This window comes from Mastigoproctus giganteus, chromosome 9 (assembly GCF_048544385.1).
Source record: "Mastigoproctus giganteus isolate SK-2022 chromosome 9, ASM4854438v1, whole genome shotgun sequence".
NCBI lineage: Eukaryota > Metazoa > Arthropoda > Arachnida > Uropygi > Thelyphonidae > Mastigoproctus > Mastigoproctus giganteus.
Window position 1 is genome coordinate 214,302,361 of NC_143583.1, and position 18,016 is coordinate 214,320,376.

General features: G+C 39.6%; 1 protein-coding gene across 1 annotated transcript in view; it reads left to right on the top strand.

Annotated features, from left to right (window-relative positions):
* Nucleotides 1–14,889, top strand: part of LOC150081116 (uncharacterized) — a 73,401-nt gene extending 58,512 nt beyond the window's left edge. The window contains exon 4 of the mRNA XM_090381363.1: nt 14,653–14,889. Coding sequence (XP_090237489.1) covers nt 14,653–14,689 — 37 coding nt within the window. The 3' untranslated portion in view covers nt 14,690–14,889. The remainder of the gene's footprint in view (nt 1–14,652) is intronic.
* Nucleotides 14,890–18,016: the final 3,127 nt, after the last annotated feature.

Below are 18,016 nucleotides of genomic sequence, written 5' to 3' on the forward strand. Positions count from 1 at the left end.
TTATGTTTCTCTTTGAACAGAAACAGCAGATGGAAATTATTTATCTGGACATGGAAGCAGTGTATAGTGAAAGTGGGTGCCCTTTTGTGGTGACATTCTCAACTTCTTGTAACCACTTCTCGGGAACCTAATTTAACATTTCCATCGAACGAGACATACTCATGAGAATGATCTGTGTGGGGGAGGGAAATCCTCTTTGAGCTTAATTTGCTCCACTCGTGCAGAACTCTAATGAGTTGTTTAATTTTGATGAAAACGTCAAGGTGTTCACACCGAGCAGCTTAGTACAAACCTTAGTGCATCAAATCATTCAAGCCCTCATCTAGCCTAAGATCCTTGCAATTTACTTCAGTCATTTTCGCCCAGATGCCAACCCCTCACCCGGAGTCATGATGTCCTCGTTGAAGTAGTCCTGCTACACTTCAACCCATGATCGAAAGCATGCCGATACCCTACTGTCTACACATTCCCAACCTTTTCATCTACATAAATCGTGCGGTAGTTTCCAATGCATGCGTGTTTGATCCTTCACTTCAAGGATCACTTCGATGAACTTGTGGTGCGCTCGATTCATAAGATAGATTTTGAGGTAACATCTGCAAATACACAGAGGACAAAACATTAACAGCAATTACATCAAAATGATTACCCTTTTCTGCCGCATGTCGCTGATATTTAAAAATTCCCTAAAATAAATCTATCTTCTCTGCCGAGTTTCATATCCTAAAACGGGCATATTGGAAGCACATGCACCCATCTCTGCACCTGACGACTGCCCTAGGCAAAACCATGAAGATAATTTTGGCTAGGGCAGTCGTCAAAGCTAACTGCACCGATTGAAGACCAATCGAATTCTCCGTAGAAATCACGCAAACCCCAATTAGGGAGACCGGTTGTTGAAGGATTCCAAGCATGTTTCTCAGAACAGGCTCCTCTTGATGTTGTTCTAGATAAATTTGCAATGTCATTCCTACAGGGATAAAATTCTATACCCAACAAATGGACTGGTACACTCAATGTAGATGGATCAATGCACCAATCTTCTGCCTGTTTGGCTAAATTCCCCAGCTGGAAATACACTGCCCTATCATTAATATACGGACACCTGCCTTAAGACAAAAAAAAAAGTTTTTATTGTGTTATTTAATATTTTGTGCTGAAACCTTTTGCTTTTATGATGGTCATCAATATTATTCGCGGCATACTATATTATCTGACATTTATAAATGTCAGATAATATGGTCCCCCACTCGGCCTTTAACGCAGTCACCAGTTCGGCTATGTCGACGTGCACGTACCCAAAGATGCTCGATTGGGTTCAGATCAAAACTCTGTACTGGCCAATCCAACTGTTCCACATCCATGTCCTCGCACCACTGTGTTACGACCCGAGCAGTATGGCATGGCGCGTTGTCTTGCTGATACAGGTATGGGCCTTCCCCGAAGTATTGCCATAATGTTGGAAGTGCATAATTGTCCAGGCTGTCCTGGTATTTTACATCAGTCATGGTTTTGTCGATAACGACTAATTGGCCTATTCCAAATCATGGAAGGAGTCCTCATATCATGACACTCCTCCATTGTTGTGAGGATACAATCAGTCAGGAAGGAACTGATTGAAGTCCAGGATTCGCGCTCCTTACACCATGTTAATCGGCGTCTAGCATTTGTTGAGGTGATCAATTCAGTTGAACTGTTGAGGTAATTCTATTAGAAAACAGGCCTTGTGCGTCGGGTTGCATTATATCATGCATTATATGTTCAATGTGCTCCGGAGCTACCTCACTGATAGAGAAATAAAGGTCAACACTCCATACAAAGAAATAAGAAGGAAAATCTTCAGAGGCTGCCCACAGGGATCAGTCCGAGGACCAACGTTGTGGAACCTCTTGATGGATGAATTCCTACATAAAGACTTGGAAGGTGTCCGCTCGCAGGCTTTTGCGGACGACCTCGTCCTGACAATAGGCGCTAATTCTAGAACACAACTAGAAACATTGGAAAATCGCGCCGTGAAAATCCTCCAGGATTGGGCTAGACTGCACCTACTCCAGATTTCACAAACAAAAACAAAATTCTATACTCTTAAAGGGAGCACTGGACACCCGCAGACCACCCCAAATAAAGATTGGCACCACAACCGTACGGCTAAGCACAGAACTTAAATACTTGGGAGTCATACTGGATACCCACTTATCGTTCAAACCTCACCTCAATTATCTCAGAAGAACCAGGATAACCAGGAAGTTTTTCCCCACTGTGGACAGATTCCATCCAAAGCTCCCAACTTAGTATGCCCCAGGTCTATTTGCAACTTACCTGCAGTACATGACACCCTAAATGCCAAACTAACCGCACTGGGAATAGCGACGATTCAAACTGCACCTGCTGCGAACAAGAAACCTGGGCTCACCTAATGTTCGACTGCCACCAATATGACGACCTCCGCTGTCAACTGGTGACAAAATTGAAACACTCTCCCAAAGACCAGGAAAATATATCCTGGATGACAAAGAATCATACACAGCCTTCACTGATTATGCCAAGGAATTATTCGCTAGGCGTCAAACCATACAATCTCAAGAAATGAATCCGCAACCCAATCAAAACACAGATCAAGACTCAGAGACGGAAACTGGATAATATGAAAGAAAACTGCAGAGGATTAACGTAGCAACGCTATATTATGACAAGACTAAGCACGGAAACTAGAATTAATCCCGCGTTTCACGGAAGCTGAAACACCATCACAAAATGTGACTACTCAGTTCTAACAAAGAACTACATCTGAATCTAGAGAAACAGACGCAGAACTCAGCTGCATGAAAGACGACAATTCTGAACTGAACCAGTGACCGGATTGGAACACATCGATCGAGACCATGTAGCCTCGCTGCCGACACGCCATGTTGGCGATGAATCGAGCACTCTGACTTGATTCCTTTTTATTCCCTTCCCTGGCGGGGGAGGGAGGAGACTGTCTCCTCATTTCTGTTTTATCTTATGTACGGTATATATAATTTTTATTTTAATAAATTATTTTAACCAGTTAGTCGGTCGTCGCAAGAAACTTTGATGATATGAGGTAATTCTGTTTATCGTGTCATCTTGCACGCAGCCCACTTCTGCAATTGTCTATTCGAAGCCGGTGTGCATATTTATAGCAGGTTCTGTGACCAGGGCCGTGTCAAACTATCGAAACATCTAGATGCAAAGAGTAAATGCCGCTGCTCGCAATATGAAAAAGGGTACAGTAATAAGAGTACTACTATTTTGTTGCCCCCTGAGTGCATAAAAAGCGAAAGTCCCTCGCTCGAGCCGTGTACCGAGGTCCGTATATAATGGACAGTAAATCATAATGTGGAAGCCGGACTCCGGATCTCCAAGCAAATGTCTGAAGATGCTAAGCCTTGCTGAAAAAGCTGGACCTCAACCCAAGTTCGCTTGGGGTGCAACAGGCCGACAGTCAGAACTGTAGCCAAGTACAGCTAATAGTATGAAAGGAAGACAGGAAAGCGTATATTTAGTCACTGAGCTTGCTAAATGGTATCTAAATCATAATTGAATCGCCTCCGCTCAGAGGTTAAGGTGAGACTATCGACCTCCTGTCCCACCGGGCACGACTGGACACCCAAAATTTCTTTGTGAATTCTTCTTTCAGAGCATACATCAGATAGCAACGAGCAGGTATGCAGGGATCTTCCCTGGGAGAACACAGAATGTTTCCGTGACAACTGTACGGCAGATTCGGGCAATGCCCAGAAGAGCCAACCTTTGTGCCGAAAGGAAGAAACTTCTCACACTGCCTTGACAGACGCACCCTCTTCAACCTGCCACATAAATTAAAACTGGAGCAAAGATATTACAAGTAATACTAGTATTACTACGATTTTGCTGCCTTGAGAGTGGATGCCTGTATTTAGTGGCTTCCACGTTAAATGAGGCCCCACCTGCAGGTTCTTCAGAATCAGTCGATTCTTTTTTTTTTTAATGGAATCTTTCTTAGAAGAATTAATATGAAGAGCTCCTGAATTTTTCTCTTCCACATTTTTATGGCTGCTGATAAGAATGGTTAAGCGTAATGTAATTTAATTCAGTCCATCAATTTGCAACATAATTCGTACGTGATCACTGAAATAAGGAGCGTTACCGATATTCGGTGTCCTAGGGGCGCTTTCTAGCGTGCCTATGCACGAATTCGCTGCTGTACCCTCATGTGAATTTCGAAAAGAAATCTATGGCCAGGATTTCCCCTCAGTAGGATGATTTATTTTCAGGAGCAAAATGAGAAAGCAAAAACTGGAAATGCTGAAATATTGCTTGAGAAGAGAAGGCAGAATTTCTTCTGATATTGCACACAATGATCAACCGGAGAGGCGTGTGTAATTTTCCCTCCCCACCAAATTGCACAAGCTTTCGTAGGCCACTGACACCCTTCGCCAGGTATGGACAAACTAAGCAGAAAGAAAAAGGCCAGTATTTGCAGAATAAATGACTTTGAAAAATAATTCAGAGCAGGATAACTGGGAAGCCTACATTTGAAGAACTTCAAAAATGCCATCAGGACCAACTGGAGACTTTCTATAAAAGTCTTTTTTTTTACCGTAATTCTTTCAATCTCTTTCTGTCAAGAACGAAAGGAGTTATGAAGTTATCGGTATGGCTCGAGATTTATGAAGGTGATCAGTACCAGAAGTAGAGTAAAAGTAAAATGCTAGTAGGTCATCTTTTTCTGTGGATGAACATAAAAGATATGAAAGTAAAGATGGATAGCAGCTACCGATTTATTTGGGACGGCAAGTTTTCTACTCCTCGAACTTTAAAAATCGTGTTCGAAATCCGCAATTGCTTGTTGGCCGAAAATGAAGCTGGAGATCTCACACAAGCCATTCATAATCTGGCGATTCAAGTTTGACTTTAGCCACGCTGTTCGTAGATTTTATGGCCCTCGTGGGTAGCGCAGATGGTAGGATCGCCGTTATCCACACCGGATGGAAAAGACCTGAGTTCGAGTCCTGTCGATGACGGGAGGAATTTTTATGGACCTCTTTCACAACGTGGCTCAGTTGTTCGTTCTCAGGCGAAGGTAGCATGGTTTTTCATCCCTTAAACTCGGGTTTTTCGTCCAGTAAACAGAAAATCGACCTAACTTACACCAAAACACCATAAAAAAAGCATTTATTCAGTTTATGGTTTCGCAGTACTATAAAATTAGTAATACATATGCCGTACAGTGATGCCTCAGTTGCTTTGATGAAAAAACTACTTTTGTTTTTCGCAAACATTTATGCCATTATTTCTTCTACCTCTTCTTTAAGCCGACTTTGCATTTTATGCGAAATATTTTAAATAAAAGAAAGGAAACACTAATCTGCATTTGCGATTCGGTTTATTTTATAGTTTGTAATAACCCGACCAAAAATAAATAAATATTCGTCGAAGAACGAAGCTGTAATGAAATTAGCAGTCAACGTAGTGCTGCGAACATCGATATTTCCACATTAGTGTCCGTGGAGTACAACAGGGGTTGCGCAAAAACTGTTTATGCAAGTTCGTAGATACATATCGGGATGTATTCTCTTTTTAAAATTGAGTGAAACGGAATTCATTTACAAAACAAGGTAACTACGATGTTTCTACATGCACGGGGATTAGAATGACAGCGGAAGCGTGCTTCGGGTGGTTACTTTCTTTGTCATAATTTTAGATTTAATGTACGTGTTCCAGACATCAGGCCGTGACTTAAGTATTCCGTCGTTTTGAGACGTACGTGACGAACTGGATCCCTTCGTGTAATTTCCCAATGTTCACGAGAAGTATGTATTATTCATTTGGCTGCCCCGGAGTTGCTGATTACTCTGTGAGCAGAGGCAAGTGAAAGAAATTGAATGAAGAATTTCTCCAACTCGTGGAGAAAATTTGAGATCAATAAAGCGACGACTTCTTTTTGTCTGTCTATTTTGCACACCATACACCGTTCAAGTTTCAATACGGGTTCTGATGGTTTATGAGACACTGGAGACCAATGCTTTGTACCCAAGGATTTACTACAATGGAGGAAAGTGTCGGAATAAGCGAGATTGCGGTCTACCCATGGGGCAAATGGCTGCTGATCTGAGATTAGCTTATTATAGCTCACAGTATTTGTCGGAAAACGTGTCCAACTCGAGTTGAAGAAATAACCTTAACGGATTAAAAACTCCTCTGCACACTACAACTTCTGGAAGCGACGAACTTCTTTCGGGAGGAGAAATGTCAGCATTATTTATTTTACATTAATCTCAAGAGGAATGTCGGAGACTCGGGAGGCGTTATTAGAAAGTGGCAGGAGAGGATTAAAGATTTTTCAAAGGATTGTCACGGGAGCGCTCAGTTGATTTCTTTGTCCAAAGTCTTTGGAAAGTGGACAGAACTCGCAAACAATTGCTACTTCTGGAGAACTGTTCGCATCGCACAGAACTAGACCAAAGTTAACTTTAAACAAATGCACTGCTCTCTCTCTTTCAATTGTGAGATGAAAAACATTAAGTTTTTCACCCTATTAATCTTAGAAAGAACAGATAATTTTTATCTGGATAAACAAATACTGTTTAATATTTTTAAAACCTACGTGTTTGTTTTTTGATTAAGTTACGGGTTCAGTTCCATTCGTGGCTGCCTTTTTTGTTTTTATTACATAAATTTACGTTTTATATTTTTTTATATTATACCGTGGAAAAAAAATTCAAACTCTTAGCTATCGTGAACTTCATGCACTTAACCCTGGTATCAGGGATAAGTGCATGAAGTTAGTTAAGTTCTAACCACAAAATCTGTCTTCGTAGGTTGCCCTTATCACCAGCATTGCATGCATGAGAGGTCGTGCATGCAAGGCTGATGATAAGGACTTGTAATAATACACTCCACTCCTCTACAACAGCAGAACGTTGTGCCTCGAAGTTGTGGAAGGAAGTCTGTATTCTGCATTTTGGTCTCCCCAAAGCATCTTAATATGTTCAGTTAGATTCAGGTCCGAAGAGCTGGATGGCCACTGTTTCCGAAGAATCTTTACTTTGAAGGAATTCATTTACAAGCTCAGCTCATGTGAAGAATTTTTTTTTTGTCCATGAAACTTGGTGTTAATGGCATCTCTGGAAAGATTCGAGGATCTTGTCTCTGAGTCTCATATATTTCATCATGATCCTTTCTCAGACAGTCAGATGATCGCAAAATGGTGAAAATCGTTGATTTTCTATAAAAAAAAAATCTGGCTCTCACTCGAGGTTTTGAGTTTGCTGTCTAACATATTCTTTTTCTTTCTAACATGTCTTTCCTTAAAGCAAGAAAGCATACACAAGGATGCTTCAGTCTGTAGACTAATCGAAAGGGATGCAAATTATAATTTTATGGAATTATGGCTGAATGTGTAAGCTGTTAAAATGATCAGCTGCTCTCTTTACTGTCATTTTTGCAAGAAACCCTTAAGGATTTCTCCCGCTGCCGATTTCATACTCGATGCCATAAGCACATAATGCTTCTGCGTCTGATTATTTAAGAATGAATCCTTTTTTTTTTTCTGGTTTAAAATAAATTTACTCTGTGGTCCTTAGGAAATTTTGGTTCATGGAAGACTCCAACCGTGGTGCACTAAATGTTATTATACTCCAGTTCGTACAGTTATGAACTGTAACCTCCTGGATGAACCCTATTCCTTCCTCCAGAGATCCGCTAACTACAGCCCCATTAAAGAGACTCGTTAGAATTCGAAATGAGATCACTCCAGAGCAGTTTACATGACACTTTTGTAACAAGGATGAAGATTGTAGTAATGAAAATCTACATCATAACATAAAATGATCGGGTGGTAATTTTCGTATCCATATTTTAAATTGCTAATTGTGCAGAATTTTTTAATATTTCTCACTTTTATGATCAATGCCAACATTAAATTCTGTAAACTTAATGACAAATTTATATTTATTTTTAGGCACCTTAACATAAATGCATAAAGTGTTGATTGTTTTCACCATGCCCGTACGTCCGTGAGCATGTAATAACTGGGCTCCTAGTAGATAGATTTTCAAAAAATTTTACATTTTTCTCTTTCAGAAAGAATTTCTTTTTGAGCCATGCCAAATTTAATTAAAATCGGACCAGTAGATATTTGAAAATTATTATTATTTTTGTCTATCCGTCCACATGTAATAACTCGACTCTAGTTTGATGGATTTTCATAAAGTTTTACATTTGGCTTTTTTAGAAAGACTCGTCGTACCTTCGTCAAAAATTTCATTAAAACCGGATTAATAGAAATCCATAAATTATTATTATTTTTTCATAACATAATGGTTGTCATATTGATATCCATTAAAATGATAATCTGTTGTAGGAGGAGAAGTACAGCCAAATAAAACATGAATTCAACAAGAATTTAGGCAACAACTAGGTTTATGGATTGGCATGATGAGACAAGGAAATAGAAACACCGCAATGTGTTTTTCCTGTAATTCCTTCATTACTTCTCATTATAACTTTAACTTCTGAAATGAGAGGTCCATTAGAATCTAATTAAGTAGATTTAAGGTCATCCTTCAGGCAATGACATGCAAATGAACTGTTGATGCCAGTACGTTGGCACTTTTATTTTGTAAAGAAATGAAATCATAAAACAGTACTACATGCTCGCCGCTTTGCATAAGATTGTTGTAAACTTTCCCGATATCAGAGTTACGCAGTCAATAAGGATTAATGAAGTTTAGGTTACATAATATTTGCAAATACTTCAACTGATGATGATGAAGACATTATGCATCTGCTCTGTATGCTATCTTCTAACGGAGGTCCGCAACCACCACAGCAAATGTTGCTCGGTCTCTGGTAGCTCTGAACAGCTGCTCGGTGTTCAGTCCCGTACATTTCTTGATGTTTTCTAGCCATGATATGGGTCTTTTATCATGGATCTTCCCTCCATTCTCCCCGCAATAATTTGCCGTAGTATTGCATTTTTATTGCGCATCAGGTGTCCAAAATACGCCGTTTTTGTTTCCTTAACGTTCTTAAGCAATTCACGGGTTTTTCCAAGGCAACACAAGAAAACTGATCAAACGTAACATCTTATTATGTGGATTCTAAGGTAGAGATCCAGGTTCTCATTGCACAAAACAGATTTCATTGTAAGGAAATACTGCCTGGTCATTTCAATCTTTGCTTTTATTTCCATATCCAGTTAATTTTTGTCATTGATCCAACAGCCTAGATATTTGAATTTGTCAACTCTCCCTCCCCCCCTTTTTAAAATAAGAGGTGGTATTGGCATCGCCCCATTAAGTACCATGAGCTTAGTCTTGTTGGCATTAATCCCGCGGCTCATTCTTTCACTTTCTTCTCTCACACGAGTGAAGAGTATCTGTAAGTTTGTATATTAGTTGTACAAAGTACAGTGTCATCCTCATAGCGAAGGTTGTTAATCATTCTACCATTGACAGATTTTCCTTCATTTCTTTCGTCTAACGCTCTCTTGAAGATGACGTCCGAGTAAATGCTAAACAGGTAGGGGAGTATACATCCTTGCCTTACTCCACGTTCAACGTTGATGTTTTCTGTCTTTCTGCCGTCGACTACAACAGATGCCGTTTGGTTCCAGTAGAGATTTCTAATTATTCGGATGTTCTTTTCATCAAGGCGGGACTCATCAAGGATCTCATGAGCTCGGTGTGTTGTACACGATTAAAGACCTTCTCAAAGTCAATAAAACAAAGACTGTCATCGATCTGTTGTTCTCTGCACTTTTGTATCATGACCTGGGCAAACGTAGTGCTTCTCTTGTACCCAGTCCTTCACTAAATCCAAACTGCGCATCACCCAATGACTCCTCACAATTCTTGAAAATCAGATTTTGAATTATTTTTAAGAATATTTTGAGGACTTGGCTCATCAAGCCGATTGGTCTGAAGTTTCCACAGGTCCTGGTGTTTAGTTTTTTGGGAAGAGTGATGAACATTGATGTCAGTTTGGCCTGAAAGATGCTGCCCGTATCGTAAATCCTGTTAAATAATTCAACAAGAATGTCAGTGTTTTTGCAGTCGAACAGTTTTACTATTTCCGCTGTGATTTCATCAGGTCCTTTGGCTTTTCCCTTCTTCACTGATTTAATCACTCCCTCCACCTCGAATCTTAGGATGGATGCTCCTACCACAGCATCGTTGTTGTCATCTTACTCACGTTCACTGTCGGCGAGGAGGTATTTTATGTATTTAGTGAACATGTCCAGTTTTTCTGATTCTTCCGAGATAATCTCACCTTTGCCATTTCGGATTGAAGTTTTGTTTCCTTCTATTAATTCCTGAAATCTCTTTAAGCTTTTTGTGATGATTGAAATCATCATGCCTTTCTTACGTTGGCTTCTAATTCTCTGCATTTTTCTGTGATCCAGCTCCCTTCAGCTTCTTTAAATTTTGTTCTTAATCAGTCTATTCACCTCTTGTACCTTAGTGCATTGCAATTCTTATATGCTCTGCGCCGCTTCATGAGTGCCAATTTCATCTGCCATCTAGTCCTTCAGCCATTTCTCATAACCCAGACCTCCCTAGCTCGGTTCAGTCAGAAAAGATTTAAAACTCATCCAAAGAACTTCCATTCCCCTCTCCTCCTGCCTATGGATGTGTTACATTCTTTCGTTAAGGCACGTCTTCATTAACTCAAAGGTTTCTGATTTTTTTAAACTCCTCTAAGTCAACTTTCTTCATCAGTTACTCTCTCCTAATAGCCTTCAATCTCAGCTTGATCTTCGTTATGACTGGATTGTGGTCGGAATCAATGTCTGCACTGTCTCGGTGCTTTTAATAATGCTCTGGAAACGCTGATTAATCACGATATAGTCAATTTGGTTTTTGACCTCATTTTTGTGCTGTATAGGGGTGACGTGTATAGAGCCTTCTCTTCACATTGTGCGTGTTTTATCGATATCATTTAATCTCTTGAGACTATTTTTGCTAATGCTTTTTCTATACAATAGATATTTCCCTGACACTAACCGTTCTTCTGAATTAGAATCTATAATTCCACCTCTTTCTCTCAAATTAGTCCGAACACGTGTCTCGACAAATCGGCACCCATTCGGATTTCAATGTACTGAAATTCAAGTCCAATGTCAACCAGTCAAAAAATGAGAGGACGGAGTACTCCGCTCTGTAATACCTTTCGTGTGTGGGATCACCATAAAAAATTGTAACGTGTGTGCAGGTGGACTTTTAAAATAGTTACCTGAATTCTTCTTCAGAACTGTTATCTTAAAACGAAACTTATAATGCCCTAATAACAAAGGAAGTCATCCAGGGGTTTTACATTAAATTAACATTGAATTATTGATAAAATTTACATTTCATCATCGATTAAATTTAAATTTTTTAACTTTAATTGATGACGGCGCATCTTGTCAAATCACACACCATCGGTAGAGTATGTTTGCATCGCGTCTGTCCGAGCCTGGACCGTTATGAGTAAGTTTCTCACATATATCCTGGAATTTGTAACATTTAGCAATTAATCTCCTTCTCGGTATAACCCAGATCTGCCATTTGGGGCAGATCTGGATTTTACCGGGAAATTGGTTAATTTTTCAAATCCACGTTCATGAATTTTAGCCAGTGTAATCTGGCTTTCTACACGGGTGCATTGTCATGGGGAAGCAAAACCCGATGACTCAATTTTCCTGGTGTTTTTTCCCCGAATCATAGTGCCCTCGTGGGTAGCAAAGTTGGTAGAATTGCCGTCCTCTCCACACGTGTTGGAAAAGACCTGAATTGGAGTCCCATCGGTAACGATGAATTTTTATGGGTCTTTTTCACCACGTGGCTGAGTTAGTCGGTCTCAGACGACGGTAGCATGATGTTTATTCCCAGAAACCTGAGTTTTTTTACCAGCAAACAGAAAACGACTTCAGAACACACGCAATTTACAGACAATATACACGGAGTAATATGGCCTTAATTGCTGATGCTCCTGAATCCTTACTAGGACAATAACCGAATTACAGCTTTGTCATAAAGCTGGCATAACATTTTCCTGTTATTGAGGTTTTAGGTGAAAGGTAATCAATTAACAATGATCCTTTTGGGTTCCAGAAAACCGAGAACAACACTTTTCCAGCTGATGGATGGGTTCGAATCATTTTCGGAGGTTGGAGATCCCTAGTGCTTCACTACATGCTTTATAATTTGGATTCAGGTTACTAAAATGTATCTTTGTAAAATGTATCAAATCCTTGTATCTATGTAAGTTTCATCAGCAGTTATCAAGTCTATCTAAATTAGTAATAATTATTTTAAATTTTCTTTTGCTGATTCCGCTATCTGATGTTTGTCATGAATGGAAAGGTTTCTGGGAACTCATCTTGCAAAAACTTTGAAATGTTCAAATACAGTACTTATATATTATTATAAAAATGTTTCCATGGGAAACGTCAAGTACTTGTTCAAGACACTATAATTCTTCTGTTTTCTCATTTTTTTTTCTTCTTTAACGATGGAAATTATTTCAGAATTGATTGTTTTTCCGGTGGCCGAACAGACCTTGGATCCCTCATCAACTGACACTCTTCCCTTTCCGAACTCCGCCGACCATCAATTTGATTATTGAACGATGCTCGATTTGCTGGGAGGGAGATTCATTCTTTCTTTTCCACCTACCAACAAAATATTAAATTTCAATAACAGTCCGAACCGAGTCAGTTGGTTATACGATATCTTAATCAACAAAGTATTATGCTGCTTATGTATTGCATTTACTTACAGGGAACAGCATATACTCGTGCTTTCTTTGTTAATACTTCTAGCTGAGTATTTAATATTGGTTAGTAACTTTCATGATTGCATTTACTGATCCAATCAGGATAATTTCAATTTTTGAATCTGTTTTCTAAGTTACTGTTTCTTCATAATCAGTTGAATTAATACATACACTGTGCTGCCACTTTATTAGGTACACCCCTGCTGTGCACACAAATAGTTTGTCACAACGTTGCACGTCACATGACCACAGTTGTGGATAAATGCAGCAGAACAACCTTTCTAGTATCAGTTAAGCGTACAAACCGTAGCAAGAATGGAGAAAAGGAGTGATCTAACGGACTTCGAACTTGGCATGATAGTAGGTGCAAGACGTGCTGGACAAAGCAGCTCTGAAAGGGCAGTTCTCCTGAACTTTTCACGCATCACAGTTTCAAGAGTGTATCGGGAATGGTGCAACGAACAGAAAACATCCTCTCAACGGCACTCCTGTGGAAGAAAATCGCTTGTTGATGAGAGAGGTCAGAGGAGGATGGCTAGAATTGTGCAAGCAAACAGACGGGCCACAATGTCGCACATCACGTCAGAATACAACCTTGGTGCGCAGAACAAAATATCGCAAAGGACCACTAGTCGCACTTTGTCGCGAATGGGCTACGACAGCCACATCGCGTACCTTTGTTATCAATGAAGAAGAAGAGAGCACGCCTCCTGTGGGCACAGCAACACCAGCACTGGACTATCGAGGATTGGAAAACAGTTGCTTGGTCTGACGAGTCGAAGTTCCTGGTGCATCATGTTGATGGAAGGCTCAGAATTTGGCGAAAACAACATGAATCCATGGACCCTTCATGTCTGACGAGTGACGACTACTTCCATGGACCCTTCATGTCTGACGAGTGAAAACTACTGTGCACTGTGGTGGGGGCAGTGTTATGGTGTGAGGAATGTTTTCTTGGTACATGTTGGTTTATTGATACCCATAGATTCACGTTTGAATGCCACATCGTTGCTGACCAAGTGCATCCGTTCATGTTGACAGTTTATTGTCAGTTAGATGGTCACTTCCACAGGATAATGCGCCGGTGTACAAAGCCCGAATCACTATGGAAGGGTTCCAGGAATACGACAATGACTTTTCTTTGCTGCAGTGGCCCGCTCAGTCCACGGATCTCAATCCTATTGAATATCTTTGGGATGACCTGGAAAGGGCTGTTCGCTGCAGCCCTTTCCAGCTCATCTCCATCTTCTACATCTCCGTCGAATCTCAAGGAACTGCGTGACACACTCATGTCTGCATGGTACTCAATTCTTGCACAACGTTTTCAGCATCGTGTTCAATCCATGCCTAGACGAATTCAGGATGCTTTGAAGGCTAATGGAGGCTCAACACGCTACTAGGTGGGGTGTACTTAGTAATGTGGCAGCACAGTGTATATTTAAAGTAGTAATAATTTGGCTGCTGTTTAGGTATTTTATAAGGAAATGGTGATGGCTATCGAAGCTCAAGGAATTGTTTGGTAATTTCTGATAGATTTTGATGATTTTATTGATTTTTTTTGATTAACTTTAAGTAACTTTAGCTATTGTTATACTTTTCTTATGTGTGAAGTATCGATGTTTTAAAATTATACTTGTCATCTGAAGTCTTGGAACTCTCGATTATAGTAAGGAGAAACACAATTAGTGGTTCAAGGTCATTTTCTTGTCGTACTCGGTATTCTATGATCACACTAACCGCTCATTGTTTTCTTCGGACTATAGTTAAGTACCAGTTTCCATAATATCCCTCCCTGCTATGCAAACGCAAATGTAGGAATTTGAAAACGCCATTTTTAATATCTATAATTTATAGATCGCTAATTTACATTTATTTTATTCCTTTTAGGAAAGATGACACTGCAGGCAGCCAAGTTCTGGAGTGACGTCGCTGATTCATCCAATAAAAGTCTGTAATCCTTTTGCTTGGTATCATTCTGGTGAAAATATTTCTGCCAAAAGCTCTTCATGTGGACTTCCAAAGTGAAACATTCCGCAGTTCACTGATTAGTCGGCATGTATTTTCTGAGCTTGTCATGCTCTGTGTACTTCCTTGTAACAATGAAATAAACCCCACAGAACTATTTTAGCTGTTTTCTCTCATTTCAATTTCTCCAAACACAAAAAATAATTGTTCTTAGTTAAGAAAAATTGCAATGAAGGTTGAAATAAATAAATATTATTTTATAAAATCCCCATTGCAATGATGAGTCTACTGCGAGAACATAAGAAATACTTAAGAGTATATTTTTAGTTAAAAAAAAAAAAAAAAAGCTATCTTCGATGCTGCTCATGATTGGCAGCATTGAAGATGGCTGGAAACTTTACATATATCTTAAGAAAATAGTTTAATGCCATTATAAATGGTGTCGTGAACAATTTCTATTTTTGTGTGATTGGCACTGTAGTTATATAGACGTAGAATTTTGTATTCTTTTTCTGCAGTCAACTTTGGAACTTCCCGAAATGAGAAGACTAATTTTATCTCCAAAACAAAATGGACACTTCATAACAATGAGTCACCTTATTCTTACAGAACACAAGTCGGGAATTGGAAAACTTATCTATGGTGGTAGATAACGGCTAGCTGGGATAAACGAATAATTTTGCTAAATGATGCTTAAAGAGAAAGATTCCTCACACGTAGGCGCGCCTTCTTCTACTGGTAATATTCGAGTTAATGTATATTCCTTGCGTAGCCACGAAGAAATGGGATATAGGCGTGATCAACACTCCTCGCGTTAATAGAAACAATATCTCTTGCACATTATATACGGTGAATTTCCTCTCCTAGGAACTCATCCATTTATAGTTCACTCTTCTGTGGAAACATCATTTTATTGTCACAGACAGTCCTCACAACGTGTCTGGATGTCTACTGGGTGCCATAAGAGTTAACTTTCGGCTTCCTGGACCTCAGCTGCTCATTATGGGAGTGTCACGTGCCTGGGTAATTTCTCTCCATCTCTGGCTGGCGCTACCTTTCTCGTCGTGTTTCCATCCGCTGCTTGGCACGAATTTAACAGTTCATCGGAATTTTAATTGGCTGTTTGCACGCTGAAAGTATTGCGGGGGTCTCCTGTTATTAGAGAATGTTGCCACTCCGCTGCTACCCCATGAAAAGCGAAATGAAAATTCTAAGGCGATGTCTGCTTAAACGGAGACGAACCTTAGAGGGGTTTCTCTTAAGCTCAATTCTAATAATCTTTTTGATCGGTGCCAAAATGTCAGAAGAAAGTTTTGTTTTCTGAATGCGCTTTCAGGATCATTCTGTAAAACCAAGACCCCTTTCATTTCTTTTCTGGTGTTTGCTCTCATTCTGTTCCCTCTGAAACCAACATGGGTTTGTGTCCTGTTTGGCATATCGCTAATCTGAGCAAGATTACCCAAAATTCCGTCGTGTTAGCAAAGGACTGTCTGAGAATTCATCACTTTGAACGATTTGTATTTCTTGGGTGGCTCCATTAATCACTATCAAGTAATTAACACTAGCGCTGTGGCGGAGGGAGAAATGAAGTAGTTCATTTTAGACAGATGGACAGGTCGCCCTGATTAGCAATCTCCTTACTCTGTAAATAAATTAAGATTATCTTCCTGCCCAAGCTATCACGATGGTCGCTTACAATAGAAAGACCTTCTGGAGAATAAATACGTATTTTCATCTTCCGAAGTCAGACCGATATTTTTCGGTGTATTTCGTTCGGTTTTAATAAGAAGCAAAGTTCCTATCGAGCTAAAGAGAGTTACAGGTATGCAATGAATTAAAAAAAAGTTCTAAAACAAATTAAATTTCCATCATACATCTATTCTATCTGAAAAGGCAAAAAGTGATTGATTGATCTGTACTCGAGGAATTTATGGACGCAGATGGGAGCGAAACGGAAGATTTATTTGCGACGTGCATTCGGATTGCTTCGAGCGACAGGGTCTAGGAAGGAGATTTCGCGTTACTTCCGATAATAGCATTGCTTGACAGTTTGACCAGCGAATGTTAGGGTTGCTTTGTTTATTCAGGACTCATTAAAAGAGCTTTTACTTTGCCTATTAAAAGTAGATTACTGGGATTAATACAGAAGACAACCTTACGATAATGAAGGATAAGTTAATACACATACTTTTGCTGCTATTCTGCACAACCCCTGCGAACATCGTGCAGCGGATTTGTTTCTAGCACACGTGCCTCTCCAATGTGTACTTACCTCTTCATTTCCCACATAGGTTAATTAATTGCCCGCAGAATTATCTGATTTTTCGAAAAAGCTCTGATATGCCTTCCCCCTCCTTTAATAAACAAGCACCAATTACTAACTGCCTACCTGCTTTCTCTCTCTGTCTCTCTCTCGTGCAGTTCACCGAAAGCTTTTCTGTGGCTATTTAATCACGGCAGAAGTTTATTTTTTCTTTTGACCAATTGTACTCCACGCTTTAATGTATAAATGCTGTACGCAGACTGTTTTATTTTGCGAAAGAATATAATATCGGAAAGTGATCACAATGCTGACATTATAATAAGAACGACCAAAATTCCGAGAGGATTACAAAACTGTCAAGAACTCTGTTGAAATTCTATTTTGGATGCCCAAAGACGAGATTAGAACCTTCAAAATTAACCAGCCTTGGTAGGTACAGATTGATGTGTTAATCATCAATAAACATCTTAAAACAAATTCCCAGGTGGTGTACTAGTCTTTTACTTTTATTTGACTCCTAATTATACACTTCTCCCGTTATGATCGCGTTTCTATCAAATGATAGAAACCCACAGCGTAGATAGAGGTGGTTGTTGTCGTATTCAATAACGCACACGCCAAGCTGGTGTTTATATACACCATACGAATGGAAATCTATAAGAGCGAGGTCAGGGCTTAAAAATGATGATCAGGAGTTTCTCACTCTCGATCATTAATGGTTCTTTGAGTTCCACGAACTGCATGCGTCCTTGCGTTGTAATGCCTCAGCACTACTGTCGTCGGGAGAATCTGTTTCCTGCTGAAATCCTCAGTTCTTTCAAGACTGAGTAATACGAATGAAATCAAAGTATTTCCAATCTTTTGTGGAAAAGTAGTACTTTAGTGGAATCTTTTCTCACATGTTGCTATAAACTCAATCGTTTACTTATTTATGGAGCAACGTTTCTAACATTATTGTGGATGCATTTCTTAATTGGCTTGTTCAGGTCTTCCCAGTGCCTGCCTGTTCAACTATGAAATCCA